Below are 23,407 nucleotides of genomic sequence, written 5' to 3' on the forward strand. Positions count from 1 at the left end.
CACCAGCTGACACACAGGTGATATGCAGACTGTAATTCCCACAAAAGTCTTACTGATTTCAAGCTAGTGCCTCAGGTGAAGGGTTACTTCTTTTCGTACACGAGTTGACCACTCAGTAAAACTTTAATGCTCAAGCTTACGTTCCATTTAGACTATGGGAAGTGTTTTCATCCCTAAATATATCATTCAGATTGACCTAAACACTTTGAGGGGTGGTAAATTAATAAATATACCTAGACCCATTTGGTCGTGTTCCACCTAAGAATAACAATTCTTAGGGAGGTTAAAGGGAGGAAGGAGAAAGGGAAAGGGACAGATGAACTTTATTTAGGTAGTGAGGATACAGGTAATAATCAAGAGCTCTGTGCACTTTTGGATGAGAGAGAGAAAGTAATACTGGCCATGATAGGGGATTAATTACGCATGCTGCCTGAATCACAATGTTGGCTATAAGCTTCAAATAATGTGTTAGCATTCATTGGTTTGGTGGAAAGAACCAAGGGCTATTGGCAGAGACAGGAATAAAAGCTGCAGTAACATTGCTGTGAGAAGCAAGGACTCTCAACTATTATTCTAATACCTTACCAAAGTGACTTTAGAAAAATCTAGTCTCTTTTCAAAAATGTTATTTCTGTAGAGTGTTGAATTTACATTTTGATATTGGAATAACCACTATGTACTAAAAGATCTTCCCCAGGCCACACCCATCCTAGAGAGCCAGGGAGACCATCAAGGATATAGTAGTCATTGCAATTATCTTTGATGCTGGAGCTCCCAGCCCATGAGGGCACTCTACTCCTAAAAGTCTAGGTCTTTCCCGTCCCCTTGGATCCCTGAAGTAGAGAAACACCATACTGAAAAAAAGAAGGAAGGGAGGGAGGGAGGGAGGAAGGAACCATAGGCAGTGGTTCAGGCTACGGTAAATACAAAACAAAAACAAAACTAACCGTGAATCAGCTAACATTTAGGACTTCTCTGTAGGAGTCAAATATTTCTCCCAAACAGTCAGTGGGCTGCCATGTGATATCTATTCAATCAGTTAGAACATTTTGCTCTTTAGTGTAATGAAACTTGTAAATAAAGCTAAGCTCTGGATTGGTTCTCAAGGGGAAGATCATGTAGTTTGCTTTGGTGGAATGTCAAGACATAAGGGGAAAAAGTGATCATCAGTAAACAAATGCACAGAACTGAATCATCAGATTCTTTTTGTAGACAAACCCTCTTTATTTTGAGCCCTATGTTAGGAAGTCTCTTCTCCTCGTTATAAATAACTTGGCATTTGGGGACTACCATTTGTACTGGTGTATAAGAGCCTCTCTGTACATTTCACCCATTGTGTACCCATGGCATACCATTTGTTTGCATTCCATTTGTCAGCATATGCATTTGTACTTGGTAGATTTGTGGAAAGAGGGAGAAGACCCAGCAATCACACAAAGCTTGACACAAAATTGAAAGTGTTTACATTGCACTGTTGGAAGTGAGCTAACTACTTTCAATAGCTCCAGGAAACAAAATACTTACTTCATTAGGCCATCATAAAATGCATTTCTGGCTTCTTCACACACACACAGATTTGGTAAATTCAAACAAAGGAAAATGGATATGCCCACACCCCAAAATGATGTGATTTTTATTTCATTCATACCCATTTCCGAAAGGGATATGTAAATAAAAGAGGGAGATAAGAATACAGCTTGATAAAAATCAAGTGTCAAATGGGCAAACCATAGTAAGTTAATAAAGCCTTAGACAAAACTAACCAGAGATAGTCATCTGGCTTGACCTTTCTTTCCCAGCTAAATTACTATTCTTTCCCTATTCAGGGGCTGGCTTTAGAGGGCTGGTTACTATTGTGGTACCATATTAGCTTAGGATTTCATTTTTAACAATTCCAATGTCTATCAGGAACAGAGTGGACTGCTGTTTGGAATTTCACTTAGAAGGAAATTTTTAGCTAAATTGTTAAATTTCTCTTCCAAAAATATTTTTATATTATAAGATTAAAATTAGATATAAATACATTATAAATCAACATACTTCAATAAAATAAATTTTAAAATAAAATTAGCTGTATACAAAGGAATATTTTTGTTGCTGAGATTTTTTTTTTTAAACAGTGGGTGTTGGACAACCGATGTGGGTATAAAGCGGCAGCTATCTTTGACACTATTTGGACTATACCCTAGAACTTCACATTTCACAGGAAATAAGGACTCTAATTAACCTCCAGCTTTAAGGGAGGTCTTACAAGTCTGTTTGTGGCAACTATATTTCTTGGAACTTAGTGTTCTCTTAAATTCTCACCCCACCCACACCACTGCGTGACTGCATACTGCAATTCTTTCGATCTTTGCCCTGGACGGGCATTAAGCAATCTAACTCCTACAGTTAGAATCTCACCAGAGAGAAGAGAAGAGGGGAAAGGAGAGAGGAGAGAAGGGAGGGGGAGGGGGAGGAGAGGAAAGGATCTAATGATGACAGATCTAATCACAAAATAACAACGATTTTTCATACTATGCTAAAATAGAGTAAAACTTCTAAATGAAAATGTTTGGGGTTTTTTTGGTTTTGTTTTGTTTAGGTTCTTTTTTAAAGGCCTAAGGCATGCAATAATCACTGGCCCTTACAAAACATCCAACTCTCCAAAGGGAGACCCATTAAATATTTTAGAAGTAAACTTTCAGTTGGCATCTTTCAAAACACTTATTTCTAAAAATCTTCAGGCTAGAATTGCTATTGTCTGGAATCCAATCTGTCAGTAGGCTAAACCTCACAGCCTTCACTCTCAATAGTAAAATGGACTGAAGGGTAGACACACTGACAGCTGGCTCATTTCTTGCTTTGCCATGTAAATCTTCTTTAACATAACTGGCTGGCACCCTGGCTTTCAGAGTGATGGCTCTACTAGGAGCCAATCTAATTGGATAAGCTTCTAGCATATTTCCATAATAACAAAGAATCAGACCAAGACTTCCAAGATTTCCACAGACAGTCAAATGGAAGGACTGCTGGACAGAGAATGCTAACATTTAATGAACTGGCTCCCTGCCCCAATCAATCAGTCCATCTAAGCCTCAGTTTCCCCATGTTGGAAATGAACCCATCCGATAGCTTCTTGGTTCACACAGAAGGATGAGACTCTGGTCTTTCTCCTGAACAAGTCAATCACAATATTAGGTTATATGTGTAGAAAGATGCATTCAGCAAATGTGAAAGCATTGAAAAAAATAATAATGTCCCTGCAAGATTTAATAGACCTGTCTAAGAAATTGACTTGTACAATAAGAAGTTAACTAATAATAACAGTTGCCATTTATTAAGCAACTATTATGTTCCATTATCACCTTTACCTAAATATTCATTTGACTTTGGTCAAAAATTTTTATGAGAACTGTAATTACTATCAGTTTACACCTGAAGAAACAGACTCTCTGAGACTGATTTTTCCAAGTTCACTCACCTAGTAAGTGGAAAAGTTGGAAAATAAGCCCATGTCTCTCTGATTCAAAACCACCTATATTTATTAACTTTCTAATTAAGAAATCAAGATTTTGATATATGTGAATTAGTTAAGGAACATTAATAAATATATATGTAGACAAACATATTTATATGTGTGTATATATGTATACATACGTATAGTCTTTGGTTTTTTGGGGTTTTTTTAACATCTTTATTGGAGTATAATTGCTTTAAAATGGTGTGTTAGTTTCTACTTGATAACAAAGTGAATCAGCTGTACATATACATATATCCCCGTATCTCCTCCCTCTTGCGTCTTCCTCCCACCCTCCCTATCCCACCCCTTTAGGTGGTCACAAAGCACCGAGCTGATCACCCTGTGCTATGCGGCTGCTTCCCACTAGCTATCTATTTTACATTTGGTAGTGTGTATATGTCCATGCCACTCTCTCACTTTGTCCCAGCTTACCCTTCCCCCTCCCCATGTCCTCAAGTCCATTCTCTATGTCTGTATCTTTATTCCTGTCCTGCTCCTATGTTCTCCAGAACCTTTTTTTTTTTTTTAGATTCCATATATATGTGTTAGCATACGTTATTTGTTTTTCTCTTTGTGACTTACTTCATTCTGTATGACAGACTCTAGTTCCATCCACCTCACTACAAATAACTCAATTTCATTTCTTTTTATGGCTGAGTAATATTCCTTTGCACATATGTGCCACATCTTCTTTATCCATTCATCTGTCGATGGACACTTAGGTTGCTTCCATGTCCTGGCTATTGTAAATAGAGCTGCAATGAACATTGTGATACATGACTCTTTTTGAATGATGGTTTTCTCCGGGTATATGCCCGGTAGTGGGATTGCTGGGTCATACATACAAATAGTCTTTGAATACCACATACCTTACATAATAAACTCGGGACTTATAAGCCTGCATGTGGACAACTTGGTAAGTCAGTCATTCTATCATCTGCTAAGGAATCTGTATCTGGGGAGACTATTCCATTTGTCTAGGATGATCTAGAAAATCAGGGACTGTGGCTGTGCTATTTCCCCTTTGCTTCCCCACCCTCCAACCTGACTCATTCTCTTGATTAATTAACTCCTAATTGTCCAAATCTAAAAGATTCAGACACTCGGCTCAGCTGTCATCTCTGCTAGGATGACTTAGGTGAACTCTGGCCTTCCCTCTGCCCTGAATCTGACTTTAGTGACCAGCACTTTTCACACAGCGTTTACTTGTCTTCTATCTCCTGTCTCCTCCACTGAAGAGAGCTCATTGTCTTATTCATTTCTGTCTCTAGCACATAGCACAATGTCAGTTGCACAGTCAGATGTTTGACCAACGTGTGAAGTATGGATAGATGAGTGAACAAATGATCAGAACTCAGGGTACTTGGGCTGCCATGTAATACTGACACCCCTTTACAATTCCACACCCAATTCCATAATTGCATTCCTGTGATGGCCAAACTGTTCTCTGAAACTTCTCAGGGAATAAAGGTGTTTGAGATTTAAATATGAGAACCAGGAATCCCCGAGTCTAAATTCAAGAGTCTAGCAGAATTAGGGAATCAGTGACTCCTTTATGGGGAGGATAGCTCCTCAATGATCAGTTTCAACTACTCTATTTGCATATATGATCCCAATACATATAGAAGGTTATTTATTTTGCTATACCAACAAAACCTGAGATTCAAACTTAAGGAGAAAGTAAAAAGGGAATGCGAAAATTTTAGTAAATACAAGGGGCCCCACTCAATATTTCTTTGTGCAAATCGAGGGCAAAAAAAATCCAACTACTCAAATGTTAAAACTTACAGTTACTCTTTCAACTAAAATCACAAATTTGAGGAGAAAAATACAAAATAATTTTTCAAAACAAGAAACAAAGAAAGTTCAAACTTTTCAAGTTTAAAAAACAGCTGAGTACACACAGAGGCAAACTGGACAATTTAAATATCCAGTTGAGTACGTGTAGTATCACATATTGTGGACACCATTCAAAATACTTTTGACTTCAGGAACATTCTTGGTCCAAATATTTTAAATATTGAATTGACTGACTGAAAACGAAAGCATCAAGTGAAGGTATCACAGTGGAACAGCATTTTTGAAAACACCCAAACCCGAAAACAATGCCAAGGGAAGGGCAGCTTCCTTACACTGCTAACAAAGGCAGGAAAATGCATAAGGCAAACGGTCCTCACCAAATGCTCTGACTCAAAAAAAGTACACTTAAAGTTCAGCTTAGATGGTACTTTCATCCCCTCTATGGTGTACACTATACACGGGTATGAAAGCCACTAGGTTTGGATGTGAGGGTGGTGATTTGATAGAGGAGAATTCATTGTGCTGAGGCACCTATCGTCCTTGATCTTGCTAGAATGATAATTGTAGACTCTTTAGACTCTGAAGTTTTTCAGAGTTTTTGGTGAGGAAGATCACAAAGGTAAAGTGCCATTCCCATCACATCATATCAAGGGTATGTACTCTCAAGATGACTTATCCCTGGTGATGTTGACATCAATGCTAACATTTTTACGATGCTGATTATCTTCATGTCCATTTGTAAACTGAGTCAGAGGAAACTAAAATATAAGATCCTAAATATGTTAAATATTAACTTCTCATTTTATGTGCACATGAGAAAAGAAATAAATTATGGAACACTTGCATTTTGTTTGATGGGTGTTTGGGGGGATTTTTTTGCTATGTATGTTTCGTTTGTTAATAGGTAATTTTTTGTCTGTGGCTATTTTTGATAGGCTATTATATAACTGAGGCTGAGTTCAGAAAACAGCTGCTTCCTTCATCTCCAAAAAGTCCAACAATTGGTTTAGTTAAATATTCTTTTCCACTAAATTAAGCAGTTGTTTGAATTCTAGGAAACTCAGCCTGAAAGAACTGCAAGTTTTTCAAAGAGAAAGCAGCATGCTTATCCACAAACACACTTTAAATATCTGCTAGTAGAATTTTTTTTTTTTTTTTTTTTTTTTGGTACTGGTATACCTCTGGAATACTTCACTTACAGAAAAGCTGTAGTTTAATTTTTAAACAAATCCCTAAAGAAAAATGGTTATAGATTGTGTGCAGTCTTAAAAAATCAATTCCACAAATTACCAAAGTGACCAAGTTGGCTCCTCATGCATAATGTGTTATTCTAGGCATGTAATAATATATGTAGTTAAACCTGGTGCTATGGTGTCTCATTCCAACTGAGGAAAAATAGAGGTAGGATGATATAGTGGACTGTGGCGGAGCTCTGGGACAAGACAATCCCAGATTTAAAATCCTGGTCTCATTGCTTACTGGATATGTAACCCCTTGATAGGTTACTGAATCTTTTCAAGCGTTGATTTCCAAATACAGACAAAACCCTTCACTATGTGGAAGTTGCCCCCATAGTGAAAGAAGAAAGACAATAATCCAAGCAACCAACAAACAAAAAGGGTGCATTATATAGTATTGTAGAAGATGATAAGGGTTATGGCAAAAAATAGATCCAGGTGGGGGGGATTGCTAGAATCAGAGAGGTCTGTGGTTTTCTATAGTGTGGTCAGGGGGAGGCCTCACTGAGAAGGTGACATCTTGGCAAAGACCAAAAAAAGGTGAGGGAATGAGCCATGCAGGTATTTGGGGTAAGTGAGTTCCTAAGATCCTAGGGCAGAAGGGGAGTCTAAGCTGTAGATAAAAAATAAATGCAGTCTTGGCATATAAATGGCATTAGAATGAGATGAAATGAGATCTCTAGGGAGTGAGTAGAGAATAATAGAGAAGAAATGAGCACCAGCAACTGAACCCTGGTGTTCAGGTTGGGGAAAAGAGAAGGAATCAGCAAAGAAGGCTAAGAAGGAGAGACTAGTGAGGTGGGAATAAAATCAAGAGTGCATAGCATGGCGGCCAAGTGAAGAAAGAAGAAAAGAGGAATCAACTCTGCCCAGTGCTGTGAACAGTTCAAGTAAGATGAGCACATGCACCATAGACGGTCTTGAAGCCTATTGCATTTTCCTCATTTAGCCTCTAAACCATAAAGCTCAAATTACCTAACAAAGAAATAGGCATATTGTCAACCCAGCTATATAGAGAACCCAGCATAAATATAAACCAGTATCAGGAATCTCTTGGTATTTATGTGATCACCCCATTTACATACCTGTTTGTTACTTGCTTATAGCAATTAAATACCATCCCATACTAGAGAAGGAAAGGATGTGAAAGTAAGAGTCAAGGGCAACAAGAATAGAGACAGACTGGTTATCACGTAACAAATCTGAGAATCAGGATGTTTTTAATGATTCTTTCAGAGATACAGAGGTTTCAAAGAACAGTTTGGTGATCATAGGGATACAATTATGGAACTGGATATGAAATTGTAAAGGGGTGTCACTACTACATGGGAGCCCGAGTACCCTGAGTTCTGATCATTTGTTCATTCATCTATCCATACTTCACACGTTGGTTAAACATCTACTGACTATGAGAAGGAAACTCTCTCCTTAGGCAGACACCATTTCTGGCCTCCAGAAGTCTGAGAAGTCATAAAGAAAGAAGGGAAGAAAGAGAGAACAAGAGAGAGAAGGGTCAGAGAGTGAGCACCCACTTTCCTAATGGGATCTGGCTTCAGAAAGGCTCTAGAAAATCTTTTCACATATACATCTTAGAATTATTTACTTCCTACCCTTGGTTTCCTTCAATGTTCTTCCTGCCATTATTTTATTTGGATTTTATTTCTCTGTGGTTTGCAATCCAAAATCTCTAATCTAAGGCTCTGTTTTGTCCATAATTTGGAACCTATCAAATTCTCATGCTTCTGTCTAATTTAACCCTCTTACTGAAATTTCTTTTGGATTTCTCCCTTATAAATCATTCCCATCGCCATCACCCTTGGGTTTTTAAATATTTGTATTAGCACCTTAAGTACTACTCCACTTACTTTGTCCTACTTATTCATTTACTCCTTGGCCTCCAGGCTCACACCTGAAGGTTAGAAAAAGGCCTGGGCACCCTTCCTTTTACAGAACATTGGCAATTTTTTAGGCTCTATCCGCAAGCACTCATATTTCATACTTCCTACCTTCCTAAAAGATCTTCCTACCTAATCCTTCCCTCTTCCTATATGTTCTGAAAAGAGTTGACAGTTTTATTCTTCTGAAATACGAATTTGATCTTTCTTCACCCACTCCCCTAATTCACTTTCCCTGAACATCAAATTCTATGTATGGATATATATTTCTATCAGTGTTTCTATCTAATTCTCCTCTCTGCCCCAGGTAAGGACAATTTCTTTTCTGGTCTTTGAATACATTGTATTTCCCTCCCTCTGACACTTAGAAATGACTTCTCTGCTTTTAAGTTCTGCTTTCTCCCTGTAGTAGCTTTCCTGCAACTCACATTAATTTTTATCTTCTTCAACTTATTTTGCACTTACTTTTTGTGCCATACACCACTATTACTAACCACGCTATACTATCCTGGTCTCAATTAGTGCAATAGTTAGCACTACGTTTTATCAGAATACAGTGACAGTTTGTTTACTATTCTTTTGTCCTCTAATTGTTTCAAGCCTATGTCTTACCTCTCCAACCAGAAAGCAAATTCATTTTAAGAAAACGCACTGTCTCAGAAGCTCTTATGTCTCTTAACTCCTAATATAAGCTCAGTTAATGGACCATAACTTTTAACTCTTGCCATCCTCACTTACATTGGTTGGCAAACAACAAAATAGTAAAATTACTTTAATAAGGTAATTGAGAGCAGATAGAGCTCTATTGTGTATCTATTTTACAATGACTGAATTCGGTCATAAATATATATTTAACATTGAATAAATACTAGTTCACTAGATTATGCTGCTTTGTGGACCATAGTTCTAGATATTTTGTGATCCTACTTATTACCAGAGATAAAATAAATTTTATAAATCCAGATGAGCCATCTTTCCTGAACTCCAAACTCATATATCCAATTGTCTATTCAACATTTCCACATGATAACTAATCCACTTGTCCAAAACTGAGCACTTGGTATCTACCCTCTTCCTCAAAAAAAAAATTATTTCACAACTTCTGTATCTCAATTGATGGCAACTTCCATTTGCTCAGTGCAAGCATCTTAGAGTTATCATGAACCCTCTCTTTCTCTCAAACCGCATATCCAATCTCAGGAAATACTGTGGGTTCTACTTTAAAATATATCCACAGTTCAACCAGTTCCCACTACCCTCATTGTACCACCTTGGCTCAAGCTACCATCATTTCTCAGCTGAATTACTGCTGTAGCATCCTACCTAGTCTCCCTGCTTCCATCCTTGCAAAACATGCTAGGTCATGTTACTTCTCTGCTCAGAACACCTCAATGGCTTCTTACCCCACACAGAGTAAAAGCCAAAGTCCTTACAATGGCCTAACAAGACCCGTTCATGGACCGAGACTAGTTACAATTCCAATCACATCTCCTGTTATGCTTCCCTTCAGTCCCAGCTGTCTAACCATACTGGCCTTGCTCCTAAAACATGCTAGATAAGAGTCCACCCAAGGCCCTTTGCACAGGCTTTTCCTGATCGGCTCTTCCCACTGCTATCCTCATGGCTAAGTCCCACCCCTCCTTCAAGGCCTTGTTCAAATGCTCCTCTCTCATTGAGTCTACCTTAAGAGCCCAATTCTAAACTGCAACTTGCCACCCATTAGAGATCTTTATTCTCCTCCCTTGCTCTATTTTCTTTCCACAGCGTTTATCACTGCGGCTGTCATGAGAATGTGCCTCTCAGACATCCAACTATGGGAATATAATCGACCAGGGGTCCCAACTGTTGTACTCTGAAATCCATCCCTGTATTTGCATCAAGACCGTGCCTCTCAGGGGTTACTCCCAGCCACTGACTGAGTCTGGCAGGAATGCTAAAATAGGCTCATTCCTCAGAGACACAGGACCTCTCTGGTAGCTGACTTTGGCTCACTCTCTGATGGCCTTGTCGATCCTCCTTACACTGCATTGCAGGTTGGGCTGTTTTCACCCAACTTTCTCTCCCTCTCGCCTTCAGTCTGGTCAAATTTGCACCATGGTCTGACCACTCTCCCAGACCTTCCCAGCTTTTGCTGCCTTTGCTGCCTACCTCCCCATTTTCTCTCATACTGTCATTCTCCTAATAAAATCAAACACATTTTACCCATCTTGGCATTTGTTTTTCAAAAGGACTCAGACCAACATAGTCATCTTCTCACCCCCTATATTTTGCTTGTTTATTATATTTATCTTTTACTGCCTACTAGAATATAAGTTCCAGCAGAGCAGGAATTTTGTTTATCCATGTATCTCAAACATCGAGCACGGTACCTGACACATCATAGTTGCTCAACAAATATGTGCAGAATAAATGGATCACAAATGCTGAAAATTAGCAATTATTAGTATTATCAACTAAATAAATGAATAAACACATGATGATCCCAATCAGTTATTACAGTTTTGCTCCCTCCTAAATTCCCTGATTCTCTTATTTAATCTAGTCCTCCCCTTACACTAGAAAACACTTGGGTTCTCCCATTACAGAAATGAGATTTAAGAGGTAAATTGATTTTAGGAAAAGATCCAGACTAATAATTGGATGGCTGCCATCTGTTCTGAGCAGCAAACATGCAATTCTGACTGAGATATTTATCACTACTGCTCTCTTGTCTTTAATTTCAGCCAGGATCTGCAGATAAACAAAATCAAAAATTTTAAAGGTTTGATATTTTAAGCTTAAATATCCATCCAATAGCAATCAAGCTTGGCCCACACCTGGTCCATTCTCCCATTCTCTAGTTTCCCTAAATGTCCCTTGAGGATGTATGAGTAAAGACAAACTACACTCATGTATGACTTCAGACTGTGGAAACTGGTGGGGTTCACCTTAGGGTTCTATGGTGGGGTGACTTTAAATGACAATATGGGGAAATCTTTTCTCACTAGGGCCACAAAGGTTACCCAGAGGAGATCCCCACAGAGTTCTAACTAAGGGGTTTATACCCAGCTCTAAGTGTTCTGGGAGCTAGATGGAGGAGAAGGCTGGGGGCCCAACTCTTTCTCATAACGACTGATGTAACCTTCAGCCTGTGTTTCACCTTGCCCTGTTTCTTGGGCAGAACTGATGAATGGCTATTAGAAAGTCCAGGTTCCAATCCTGGCATTGCTACTTACTACCTGTGTGACAAATTACCTATCTGAGCCTCAGTTCCCTCATTTTTAAAATAGGGCTAATATCTGCCAGCACCTTGTAAGATAAATCCAACGTAAAGCATTTGCCTATAGAGAGTACTCAACAAATGTTAGCCATTATTATTACTGATATCAATAATGCAAAGGAAATTAGAACATCTGTTCAATGTGTGGGGTGTCCTTTTAACCTCTTCAGCTGAATGTTGATATGAAGGTGCTTGATAGCATCTAAACATGTAACAATGAGGTAGATGGTAATTAGGATTTATTACATCAAAATTTAATTAAAGGAATGGTAGGGGAAAGAAAACAAAGTCAGTCACAAAGCTTCCCAGCCTCTGCTTTGACCTAAGAGTTTCGCTGGGCTTGACTTCCTCTTTCTAAAGGGCCAGGGAATACTCACATGGTGTCGGACTACATGAGTTACAGAATGTCTCATCACACTTTCAAAGTCTCACTCCTTTCTCTTGCATAACTGGTGAGGTCAAGACGGGCAACTTCCTGAGTGTCATTGCTGAATAGGATCCAAGAAAGAACTGCATTCCGTAGAAATCCAAGACAAGAAATAAGGGAGGGTGGTACCTGACATTTAAACCACACTGAACACAGCTGGTGGACCAAGTTCTTAACAGAGTCACGTTAATGCCTTTGATTTCTCCATGACCTATAGATTCCAAAATTTGAAACAAACTGCTGAAGTAGGAGGGGAAGGGCAGCCTGATGTAAATTTACCACTATATTAAATTCTAAAGTTACTCTAGAATTTTGTATTCTTATCTAAATGCAATTAAAGGAAGAAAGGCAAGCAAGTGACTTGGCCCAGTCAAGGTAAGGCTTTGTCTTTGCAACTCTGGAGGACAGTACAGGTAAACAACTTTGTACAAATACACACAGACCCACACACGCAGAGATCTGGTTGTGTGTGGCTAGAGCAGAGGCTGATCAAGCGCTCAGTGCATGGGCTTCTAGTGCTACTCCTAGCAAAGAATGAATTGGCTAAGGAACAGTTAATAAGAAAATGTGCCTTGCTAACTGTGCACATGACAACAAAGAGCTGGCAGCTCCTGAAGGAAAAGGGCTTGTACGGCTGCCGTTCAAACTTGTCAGTCAGCCCGTGCCGGCAGCCTCAGCGGCTGCTTCCCCAGTATACCCTCGTTACATGTGTCTGGCCTGATCTGTACATCTGCTCAGAGACGCTCCTGCCGGGTCGGGGATTTCTGCTTTTCTCCACCGCTGCCAAAGCGGATTTCTCCCTGCTTCTCTGTCACCTCCACTCCTCTCCCCCAGGAGGCTCCTGCTTGATGGTAGTTTTGGACTTCCCTCACTGGCTGCCTGTCCTTGACTTCTAGAATGGAAGAAGCTGAGCTGGTGAAGGAGAGACTCCAGGCCATCACAGTAAGTCTTGCATGCAGTTACAACTCACGGAGGAGGGTGCTTATACGAACGACAGACGCGTTGCTAGCTGCCCCTGCCGCTGAGCCCCGTTAAGTGGAAAAACAGAACTGTCACCTTTCACGGACGACAAGTCTCTGCCACTCTCTTAACCCTGGTGACCCGCTGTAACTCTTGGTTTTCCGAACCTGAGTACAGGGCAAATGTTCTTGATTTCCACAAAAACTGTGCCTATGTTTTAAATAGCAGTCAGAAGTTTTTAAGGCAGTTTGATTAACCTTCTACGTACCTTAAAAAAATGCAGATTTTCCTTAAATTTATATTCAACAAACAATAGATCAAAAAACAGATCCCTAACTTGGAAACTTTTTTAAACAATTAATTCACCAAAAAGTTAAAATCTTTTAAAAGGAAGAGAGAAAAAGAAATAAAACAAATGACTTGAAACTTTTTATTTGTAGTTGTGGAAGTGTGCCCAGAAAGCCTAACAAAATTAAAATGAATGTCGTCGTACTTAAGCTAAGCATTAAACAAGAGAAAAGTAGGTAAAAGCATGTATCAGATTAATTCTAAGATATCAGTTTCCAGCAGAGTCACAAACTGAATAAGATCCTGATAAAGGAATGCAATGCATGCAAAGCAATGGATTTGGAAAATATTTCGTTAATACCAGGAAGGAGAATAGTGCATTTTTTATGTTTGTTCTGGGAAAGAGTCAAAGTGTGAAATGAATTACTTTCCTTAAATGATCCAGCTTTTTTTTTTTTTTAATTTTCCAAAATCCTCTATTTGGCAGTAACCTGGAAATCTCTGGCACAATCACTTATCATTAGCTACAACTTATAATTTTTTTTAAAGAAAAAACACTTTGGAAATCAACATTCCAGTTTTTCAGCATTTTCTGCCACTGAAATTAACCGTCAGGAGTACTTTTTAAAAACTGATGCATAATATCACAGATGAGGATTTATTCATTTTAATGTATATTGGACATTACTATCTATAAAAATAACTCTTCATTGCCTTGTGAAAAGAAAACTGATGCAAAATCAGGGTGGGTAGAAAGATATTACTCTTTGCTCTTCAAAGTCCCATAGCATAAATTATTACTATGCTAAGCCCAATTTAGAATTTTTATTAGAAGGATACAATGTTTCAGTTCCACCCAGAAAGATGCAATAACTTGAAATATTTTCTCAGCCAGTGGGTAGGAACCAAAAATCCACAGATAAAATTGGCACTTTTCCGTAAGACAGTGCTCTCGAAATGTCCAACTCCTAATTAGTACATTTTGCTTTCAGAAAACCTTGGTTTGGATTATTGTTTGCTTTGCTTTGTTCTTTTTTGTTGTTAAACTCAGCCACCATTTCAGCTGTCCTGCTTTAAGGGACAGGAACTGGGCCCTGCTCTGTTGTTTTTGGCGTGGGCCTTTTAGGTTACAGCTGTTGTCTAAAGGTTACTGTATGAGACTGTGTGAGTTGTGTGGGCACAAGCTCCGCTTTTCCTGATGCTTCTATCTCCTAATTAACTAAATTGAATCATGTATCCAATGAAATCCACAAGTAGCCCCTTGTTCCGCATTTTCCTTTTTTGAATCACAGCCCACCCTTGCTTCCACCCTTTTTACACCTGGTGCACCTTACAACTCGTACTAAAGCAGCATGTGTTCTAAAGGTATGACTGCATACAGTTATTCAGGAAAACTAGGAATTTTCACTGAGGGTTCCAAATGCAAATAGAGCTAGAACAAAAGTCATAATGCCTTAAATGCCTTACAAGCAGACAAGAGAATAAATAGGTTCCTGAATATACTGGTGTGTGCTTTTATGATCATTTAAAAAATAAAATAAAATAACAACTACTTTTTGGAATATTTCATTAGCTTAACCATATCCCATTAGAAAGAATTAAGCAAATCTCCAAAGTAAAATCACAAAGTAATTCTATTTTGGAAGTAAGATACTTGTATAAAGATTGTAGAGAAAAAATTGAGAAGAGTTTATGGGAGCAAATCTCCAATAGCGTACACCTCACCAGACTAAGTCCAGTCACATTGGTCACCACCTAAAAGGAAAAAATGGAGCAGTGGTGTGTCCATGGAAACAACACATCCACTCATCTCCCTCCCGGACACCCTGGGAAATGCCAGCTTTCTCCACCCTTGCCTTACGCAGGAAGCCACCTCAGCTATTCCCCTTCCCCCTGGGGAAATGAAAACATACAGTGTCCAGAGAGTTTGCAGGGATTGTTTCACTTTTGGAAGTACTTAAAATCTTCAAAATCTCTGACCTAGACTAAAACTCAGAGACAATATCCTCATTTTAACTGTTTTCCTCTTATTTCCCTACACTGAAATAATTTTTACATACTTTAAGAACAAAATCATAAGACAATTGCCCAAAGTAACCCAACACAGCAACTCATAGGCACTTTGTTAGAAAAAATAAAAAAACTTTTGACAGTCTAAGAAAGATCTATTTGATTTTTATACTAAAATTTATCCCTCCAATTCCTGGCTGTGAAATGAAATAATCTTCACTGTTATATTTATTCCACATGATTTTGAGCGCCCAAAAAGTCATTATTTCCACTGCAAGGAATTTAAAAAACAAATGTATATGCCTATAACTTGACAGAATCAAGTGCCAGTCTTATTGTTCCTCTTTTTAAAAAATCAGATTAAGCGTAGTAAGTAGATGGAATGTGACACCAGCCTCTCAAACTGAAAACTAAATTACTGTGATGGTGCCATTCATTTCTCATATCAGTAAGTTGAATTTTAGATTAGTCAGAAGTCCTTCTCAAAGACTTTAAGAGGGGGAATTCCCTGGCGGTCCAGTGGTTAGGACTCTGCTTTTCACTGCCGAGGGGGTGGATTCGACCCCTGGCTGGGGAACTAAGATCCCGCAAGCCACAGGGCGAGGCCAAAAAAAAAAAAAAAAAAAAAGAAGGACTTAAAGAGAATAAAGACAAAATTATGAAAGTACACAGAAATGATTGTTTAAAAGAAGGCACCTCATTTGGGTATACCAAACATGGGTTATATTTTGTACACTTACTCTCATGTTTCTCCTTCATTACTTTATCCATGTACAGGCGTACCTCGGAGATATTGCAGGTTTGGTTCTAGGCCACTGCAATAAAGCAAATATCACAAAAAAGTGAGTCACACAAATTTTTTGGTTTCCCAGTAGAGATAAAATTTATGTTTGGACTGTATAACATAATGCAATAGTATTATGTCTAAAAAATAACGTACCTACCTTAATTAAAAAAGACTTTATTGCTAAAAACTGCTAACCATCATGAGTCTTCAGCGAGTTGTAATCTTTTTGCCATAGTAACATCTAAGATCACTGATCACAGACAAAGAAATACTGTATGTTTTCACTTATATGTGAAATCTAAAAAATAAAACAGACAAACAATTATAACAAAACAGAAGCAGACTCACAGACACAGAGAAAAAACTAGTGGTTACCAGAGTAGGGGGAGGGGGGAGGGGCAAAATAGGCAAAGGGGATTAAAGGTACAAACTATTAGGTATAAAATAAATAAGTTACAAGGAGGTAATGTACAGCACAGGGAATACAGTCAGTATTTTACAATAAATTTGTATGGAGTGCAATCTATAAAAATATTGAATTGCTAGGTTGTGCACCTGAAACTAATATAATATTGTAAGTCAACTATACTTCAATTTAAAAAAAAGACTGATCACAATGAAAAAAAAAAAAAACAAAAGATCACTGATCACAGATCACCATAACAAATATAAAAATAATGAAAAAGTTTGAAGTATTGCAACAATCAGCAAAATGTAAAAGTGATCAAATGCTGTTGAAAAAATGGCGCCCATAGACTTGCTCCACGCCCGGTTGTCACAAACCTTCAAACCGTAAAAAAAAAAAGAAAAAAGCAGTATCTACGGAGTGAAATAAAAGTGAAGTACAATCAAATGAGGTACACCTGTACCAACTCTTCACTTACTCAATTAATGGTCAAAGTATATCTTAGCCAAAGAGTTCAGTTTTCAACTCTAAGTGGAAAACAGGGTACTTCAAACTAATTAAATATTACATTGATTAAAAAGTCTCTTGAGGCTTAAGTTAGTACATAGTGTTTTAACAAATAGCTGATTTTGATACAAAAGGACAGCTACTGAAGTAGGCTAGCGATTTGAAACGCGCTTCGAGTATCACCGGAACTGACAGTACCAATGTCTCCAGCGTTCTCGGGAAGAGTGAGATGAAGGACTGAAAGAGTTATCCCTACAGAGTTCCTCTCTGGAAGTAAACATGGTCCACACTAAAGAATGATGAAAAGGCGCAGGTAAATTTCCCTCAGAAATAGCAAGATCCCCTTATAACCAGCAATATCCTATACTGCTCACATCCTCCTCCACAAGGAACACGTTTCCTTATCTCCACTCCGACGGTGACATTAGAAAATACTGTTACTAAATAACATGGGGAGACTCAGACTGGAAAACTCCTAGATCTTAAACTGGCTAGAGATCATAGATTCACAAAAAGAGTACTGTTTGGGGTGAGGGGGGTGAGCTCAGAAGAATTCTGAGAACTAGAATCAATGTACAGAGAACATTGAGGAGAAAGGGGGTAAGAATAAAGCTGATATTTTTACTCTTATCAAAGCTTAACATTTAATGTTAGAAATGCATGTTATCCACTCATTCTCTCATTCCCTTTATTCAATTCATGGTTTTTGAGCACTTACTGTGTGCCAAACCTCATGCATTCACATTAAAATAAGTGAAGAAAAGGCAATCAGTAGTGTCAGGAATGGTATGGGATGGGTTGCAATTTGCAGTCGCATGGTCAGGATGGGCCTCATGGAGAGGGTGACATTTGATCATAGATGAAGGAGGTGAGCTTGGTCAAAAGTTAGACAACAGCAGTAATCACAAGAACAAGCACCAGCCTAGGCTCCATTTGGTAATGAGCCATTTAAAGGCCTGATGCTGGAATCTGAGCAACAGATTTGCCGGCCAAATCTGCTCATGACGCAGAATTATCAAGAGCTCTCACATTTCCCCGGGTCCACTCCCTATTTTGTTCCACTCCCAAGGAATTTTTTCTAGACTTGTAAACATAGGAATGTAGGGGGTAGAAAGCTCTTTATATACAACAGAAATCTACCCAATACAGAGACCACTATTAAAACAATAACATAAATACACACAGGTTCTATTAATAGTTACTTCCTTAGCACATGTTTCCTCTCACTAGACACCCCACCTCATCTCGTTCTCTTTTTTTTCACTATCTGGGATTTTCTAACAGTTAATAAAACAGTTAATGACCTCAAAGCAGGGCCTGCTACATAATTTGTGAGGCCTCGTACACAATGAACATGTGGGGATCCCTGTTCAAAAAGTGTTCAGAATTTCAAGGTGGTAACAGCAGAAGTTTAAAAGCATTCAGACTAAGCACTGGACCCCTCTGAGCATGGTGCCCTCACGTATGACTTCACAGGTCACATGTCCAAGAAGCCCAGGCTGGCCAGGTACATTTTTTTCCCTGTTCATTCTTCCTGTACAAATGAGAGCGTGAAAACAAGTGCAAGCCAGCCTGGATCTTGACAGAAGTTAGACCTTAACATGTGTTTGGATCGCTGTGTTATTTAGAGCTCTAAGGACTCCTTAAAGCAATAATGACTAAAAGGAAGCATAATGAACCATTGTTCCACTGTACCTCGTGGTTAAGACAAAGTTACGGGAAGAGTTCCCAATTTGCCATGAGCATCCCAAGACATTCACATAAAGATGGTATGTGGAGATACACGAATCTCCTAAGTAAAGATGTCCTGTGACACTATATTCAAACAATAAAGCCTCTGCACAATTTTCCACAGTGCTATACTGAGATTACATGTTTCTTCCAGAGAGGGAAAGGTTTCTTCAAACAAAAGTACTATGCCACATTTCTTTGCCAAACATAATAGCCCACCCACAAAGGAGACCATGTGATGAGGTATAATAATTTTGATAGCTTATTAAGGAAACTGCCTTTTGATAACCAGGGGTGGTTTTTCCAGTGTGCTACAGAGTGATAATGCTACTTTGCAAAGCCCTCTACTGACAAGGATCCCCATGAACTTTCTCAACATTACTAGATGGTGAAGAGGAAAAGCTGCTTCTTTAGAAAACTGTTCTTAAAACAAACCAGAGAGTAAGTCTAACAAGAGTCTAAACAAGTACAGCATAGTTCAGGCTAAAACCAAAACAGAGCTTCCACTTCTTAATCTAAAGTTTCAAACTACCTAGCTTCTCTTGAAATAAAATAAGAATATTTTAATTTATTAATTTATTTAATTTATTTAAATGGCAGTGGTGTCATTCTGGGAAGTTCAAGAAGTTTCCTCACCAGCAACCCTGTGACATGTCTATTTTTCTAAAACACCATAGGAGCAGTTTGAGTGAGATCTGAACTTACGGCTTTTATGTAAAACCCCAGTGACTGGATTCACTCTAACCATTTCAGACATAGAGCCAGGTTATTTTCTGAACCTCTGGCTTCTGCCTTAAGCATCAAGTTTTCAATGTGTAACTGCATCGATGATTGATATGGGGTGATACAACATGTTAAAAGGAGCTACATGAGCTACTCAAAATCAATCTATGCTAACAAATACAGATATAAAGACATATCCTAAGCACAAGAATTCTGCGATTAAAAATAATAATAACACCAAACTCCCAGTCCATCCCTCCCTCACCCCCCTCTCCCTTGGTAACCACAAGTCTGTTCTCTATGTCCATGAGTCGGTTTCTGTTTTGTAAATAAGTTCATTTGTGTCACATTTTGGATTCCACAGATAAGTGATATCCTATGGTATTTGTCTTTCTCTTTCTGACTTACTTCACTTATTATGATAATCTCTAGGTCCATCCATGCTGCTGCAAATGGCATTATTTCATTCTTTTTTATGGCTGAGTAATACTCCGAGGTATATATGTACCACATCTTCTTTATCCATTCATCTATTGATGGACATTTAGGTTGTTTCCATGTCTTGGCTATTGTGAATAGTGCTGCTATGAGCATAGGGGTGCATGTATCTCTTTGAATTATAGTTTTAGGAGTTTGGGGTTAGTAGATGCAAACTATTACATATAGAATGGATAAACAACAAGGTCCTACTGTATAGCACAGGGAACTATATTCAACATCCTGAGATAAACCATAATGGAAAAGAATATTAAAAAGAATATATATATATATATAAACTGAATCAATTTGCTGTACAGCAGAAATTAACACATTATAAATCAAATGTTTTCAATTTTTTTTAAAAAGATGGGAAAAATAATAACCGTTTGGGGTTAACATATACACATTACTATATATAAAATAGATAACCAACAGGGACCTACTGTGTAGCACAGGGAACTATCCTCAGTATCTTGTAATAACCTATAATGGAAAAGAATCTGAAAAAGAATATATATATATATATATATATATAACTGAATCACTTTGCTGTACACTTGAAACGAACACATTGTAAAGTATACTTCAATTTAAAATAATAATAATAATAACCTATTCTTGCATAGCATTTAGACTTTAAAAATAAAAATAAAAACTTTCACATTCATTATCTCATTTGTCCAAACAGTCCTATGAGTATTTTCAAAAGCAGATGTTGCCATCCCCACTTTATAGGTGAAAAACCTAAGACCAAGGAAAGCTAAGGGATTAGTTAAATAGTAGAAAATGGCAGAGTCTCTGCTCATGACATCACAATAAATTCTAGTAAACTTCAAACCCATAAACCTCACCCTTGTTCAGAACTTCCTCTGTTGTTCACTCTTAATAAAGTTTGAAGTGGACCAAAGAGAAGAATCTATGGAGGTTCTGCTTCACGTAATCCCCTTTTTTAACCCAAACCAGTCCTTCACACCCTGCAGTCTCCTCTCCTCTTCCCCAGGCTGATAGGCGTAAAAGTGGGAAAGGAAAGAATGTGATGCCATTGCAGAAGCACTTGTTATGGCTTTAACAGGAATGGGACAGAATCATTTTTCGGAGCATCCCATATTCTAAGCCTCGGTTACCTTCTCCCCATCCCACTTCCATTACATAGTCTCTTCCCTTCCAGCCAGGATTTCTTAAGGCAAAGACATTGTTGCATCTCTCACAGCCCCTCAACACTGAGCTCCACACTAGTTGGAGCCCAAAAAACCCGTCATGAATAAGTGAATGAGTGAATACCATCAAGCTGAAAGGAAGGAGACAGCTAATGATTGTCTGCCCAGCTAACAGTTTCTTTTTTTTATTTACTGAAGACATGGCCAAGTTTATCATCACCCTTTGATTATTCAGGAGTTTGTTTTGTGTTTGTTGTTTATCCTTGTTTTGTTTTGTTTTGTCACAATTCATTAGAACAAACAGGAAAGGGTAGACAAGGGAATAAAAGAGTAGAACATAAACCAGATTCTATTTAGAGATCTGTCAGAATTTGTTGTAAAGCTGGGAAAGAAGACTAAATTTACTAAATAAAATAAGGTTTAGAAAATTTGTGCTTTTTAATTCACCCCGTAAGTAGTAGTGTTAACTACATCCAATTCCTATGGCTAACATAAGAATTAGGGTTTTTCAAAGCTAAATTCAGAAATAACCAAAGGACCAGGAGAAAACTTAGGGATTTCTTCATCCACGTTCCCATCCCCGTTACACCATGCTCAAGAGATGATCACCCAGCCTCTCCTTGAGCACTTCCAATATCAGGTGGATTAATACCTCCCAAAATACCCTATTCCATTTGAGAACAACTCACTGTGTTAAGAGTTCTGACATAATGTGCCAGAATCTAGTGTCCTTTAACTGCTTCCCAATCATGACTCTAGCCATTGAAGCTGTACAGCTTTATTTTCTTGATTTCAATCATTCCTCATATCACAGGCTCATTCTAGACACTCTTTTAAATGTCAGTGTCACCCTTAAAGTTTGGTGCTGAGAGTTGAACAGAACACTCTGACCAGTACAAAGAGCTTACTGCTATAATTTCCCTTGTTTGGCTAATCGTATTTCTACAGATATATTTGGGAAGTGATAAGGAGTGGTATAAGGAGCATTATCTTTGGAATTATAGAAAATTAGGCTCAATACCAATTCCAACACGAGACCAACTTTATGACTTGGGAAAGCTGATAAACTCTCTGGTCCTCACTTCAGTGTCTCTAAAATTAATAATGAGTTAACTTGAAAGCTCAGTATCCAGATACACAATGAATATACAAAAATCAATAGCTTTCTGAAAAACAATAATTAGTCAGAAATTGTAATGTGAAAACATCCCATTCCTGATAGCTACATTTTTTAAAAAACTGTTGAAACCTAAAAATAATCCTGTTAAGAAAATGTGCAGAATTTATATGAAGAAACCTTTACGTTTTTATACCTACTAAGGAACTGTGCAGGATGTATATAGTGAAACTTTACTAAGTGATATAATATATATGTCTAGAGAAGCACACCATTCCTTGAGGTAATGTTTGAATCCAAAAAAAAGCTGTCATATATTTTCAAATTTATTTTAAGTTTAATGCAATTCCAATCAAAATCTCTAACGAGGCATTCTTGTTCACTTCTGATGGCACCATGAAATTGCTAAAACAGGATAATTTGGCAATTGGTAAAAGAAAACTCAAAAACTGTTTTACCCTTTGACCAAGAATTTCATTAACAAGGAAATTTATACTAAAGAAAAATAAGAGATGCATACAAGATGGATTCCTAAGATGTTCATAGCATAACAGAATCATTTCTATAGTATATAGTACAAAAGTTGAAGCAAATTCAACGTCCAAAAATAGGGATTAGCTGAATAAACACAGTGCACATATAAATGTGTGTGTATATGTATGCATGTATGTGAAATAGAATAATGTGCATCCATTAAAAATAATTTAGAAAACTATTTAATGACATGGTATATCATTATGTTCATGATATATTTAAAAAATAAGATTACTAAGTGTGTAACAAACAATTCAAATTTTCTATGAGCTATAATATATCATGCAGATGTAAATCATATATACCAGTATCGATCTCTGATTATCTCTGGATAAAGATAATTACTATTAGGAGTAACTTTTAAATTCCATCAGGGTGTGTGGTTTTTTCGTTTGTTTGCTTGTTTGGTTGATTGGTTGGTTGATTTTTTTTTTTTTTTTTTTTTTTTTGGTTTGGTAGGGAGTGATGAAGCATAAGGAATTGGTTGAGTTTTCAATTTAGTTTCTATTGAAATGTAACAAAATGATTCCAGAGTCCAGCTGGAAAAATAAACTACTGCTACTAATCAAGACATTTTAGAGAAAAG

At 37.8% G+C, this 23,407-nt stretch overlaps 1 protein-coding gene across 1 annotated transcript in view; it reads left to right on the top strand.

Moving 5' to 3' along the window:
* The first annotated feature begins 12,282 nt into the window (after positions 1 to 12,282).
* The window catches only part of PALMD (palmdelphin), a 53,965-nt gene continuing 42,840 nt past the window's right edge, over positions 12,283 to 23,407 (top strand). The window contains exons 1-2 of the mRNA XM_068540387.1: positions 12,283 to 12,496; positions 13,018 to 13,063. Coding sequence (XP_068396488.1) covers positions 12,450 to 12,496; positions 13,018 to 13,063 — 93 coding nt within the window. The 5' untranslated portion in view covers positions 12,283 to 12,449. The remainder of the gene's footprint in view (positions 12,497 to 13,017; positions 13,064 to 23,407) is intronic.

The sequence above is a fragment of the Eschrichtius robustus genome, chromosome 3 (assembly GCF_028021215.1).
Source record: "Eschrichtius robustus isolate mEscRob2 chromosome 3, mEscRob2.pri, whole genome shotgun sequence".
NCBI classification, from domain to species: Eukaryota; Metazoa; Chordata; class Mammalia; order Artiodactyla; family Eschrichtiidae; genus Eschrichtius; species Eschrichtius robustus.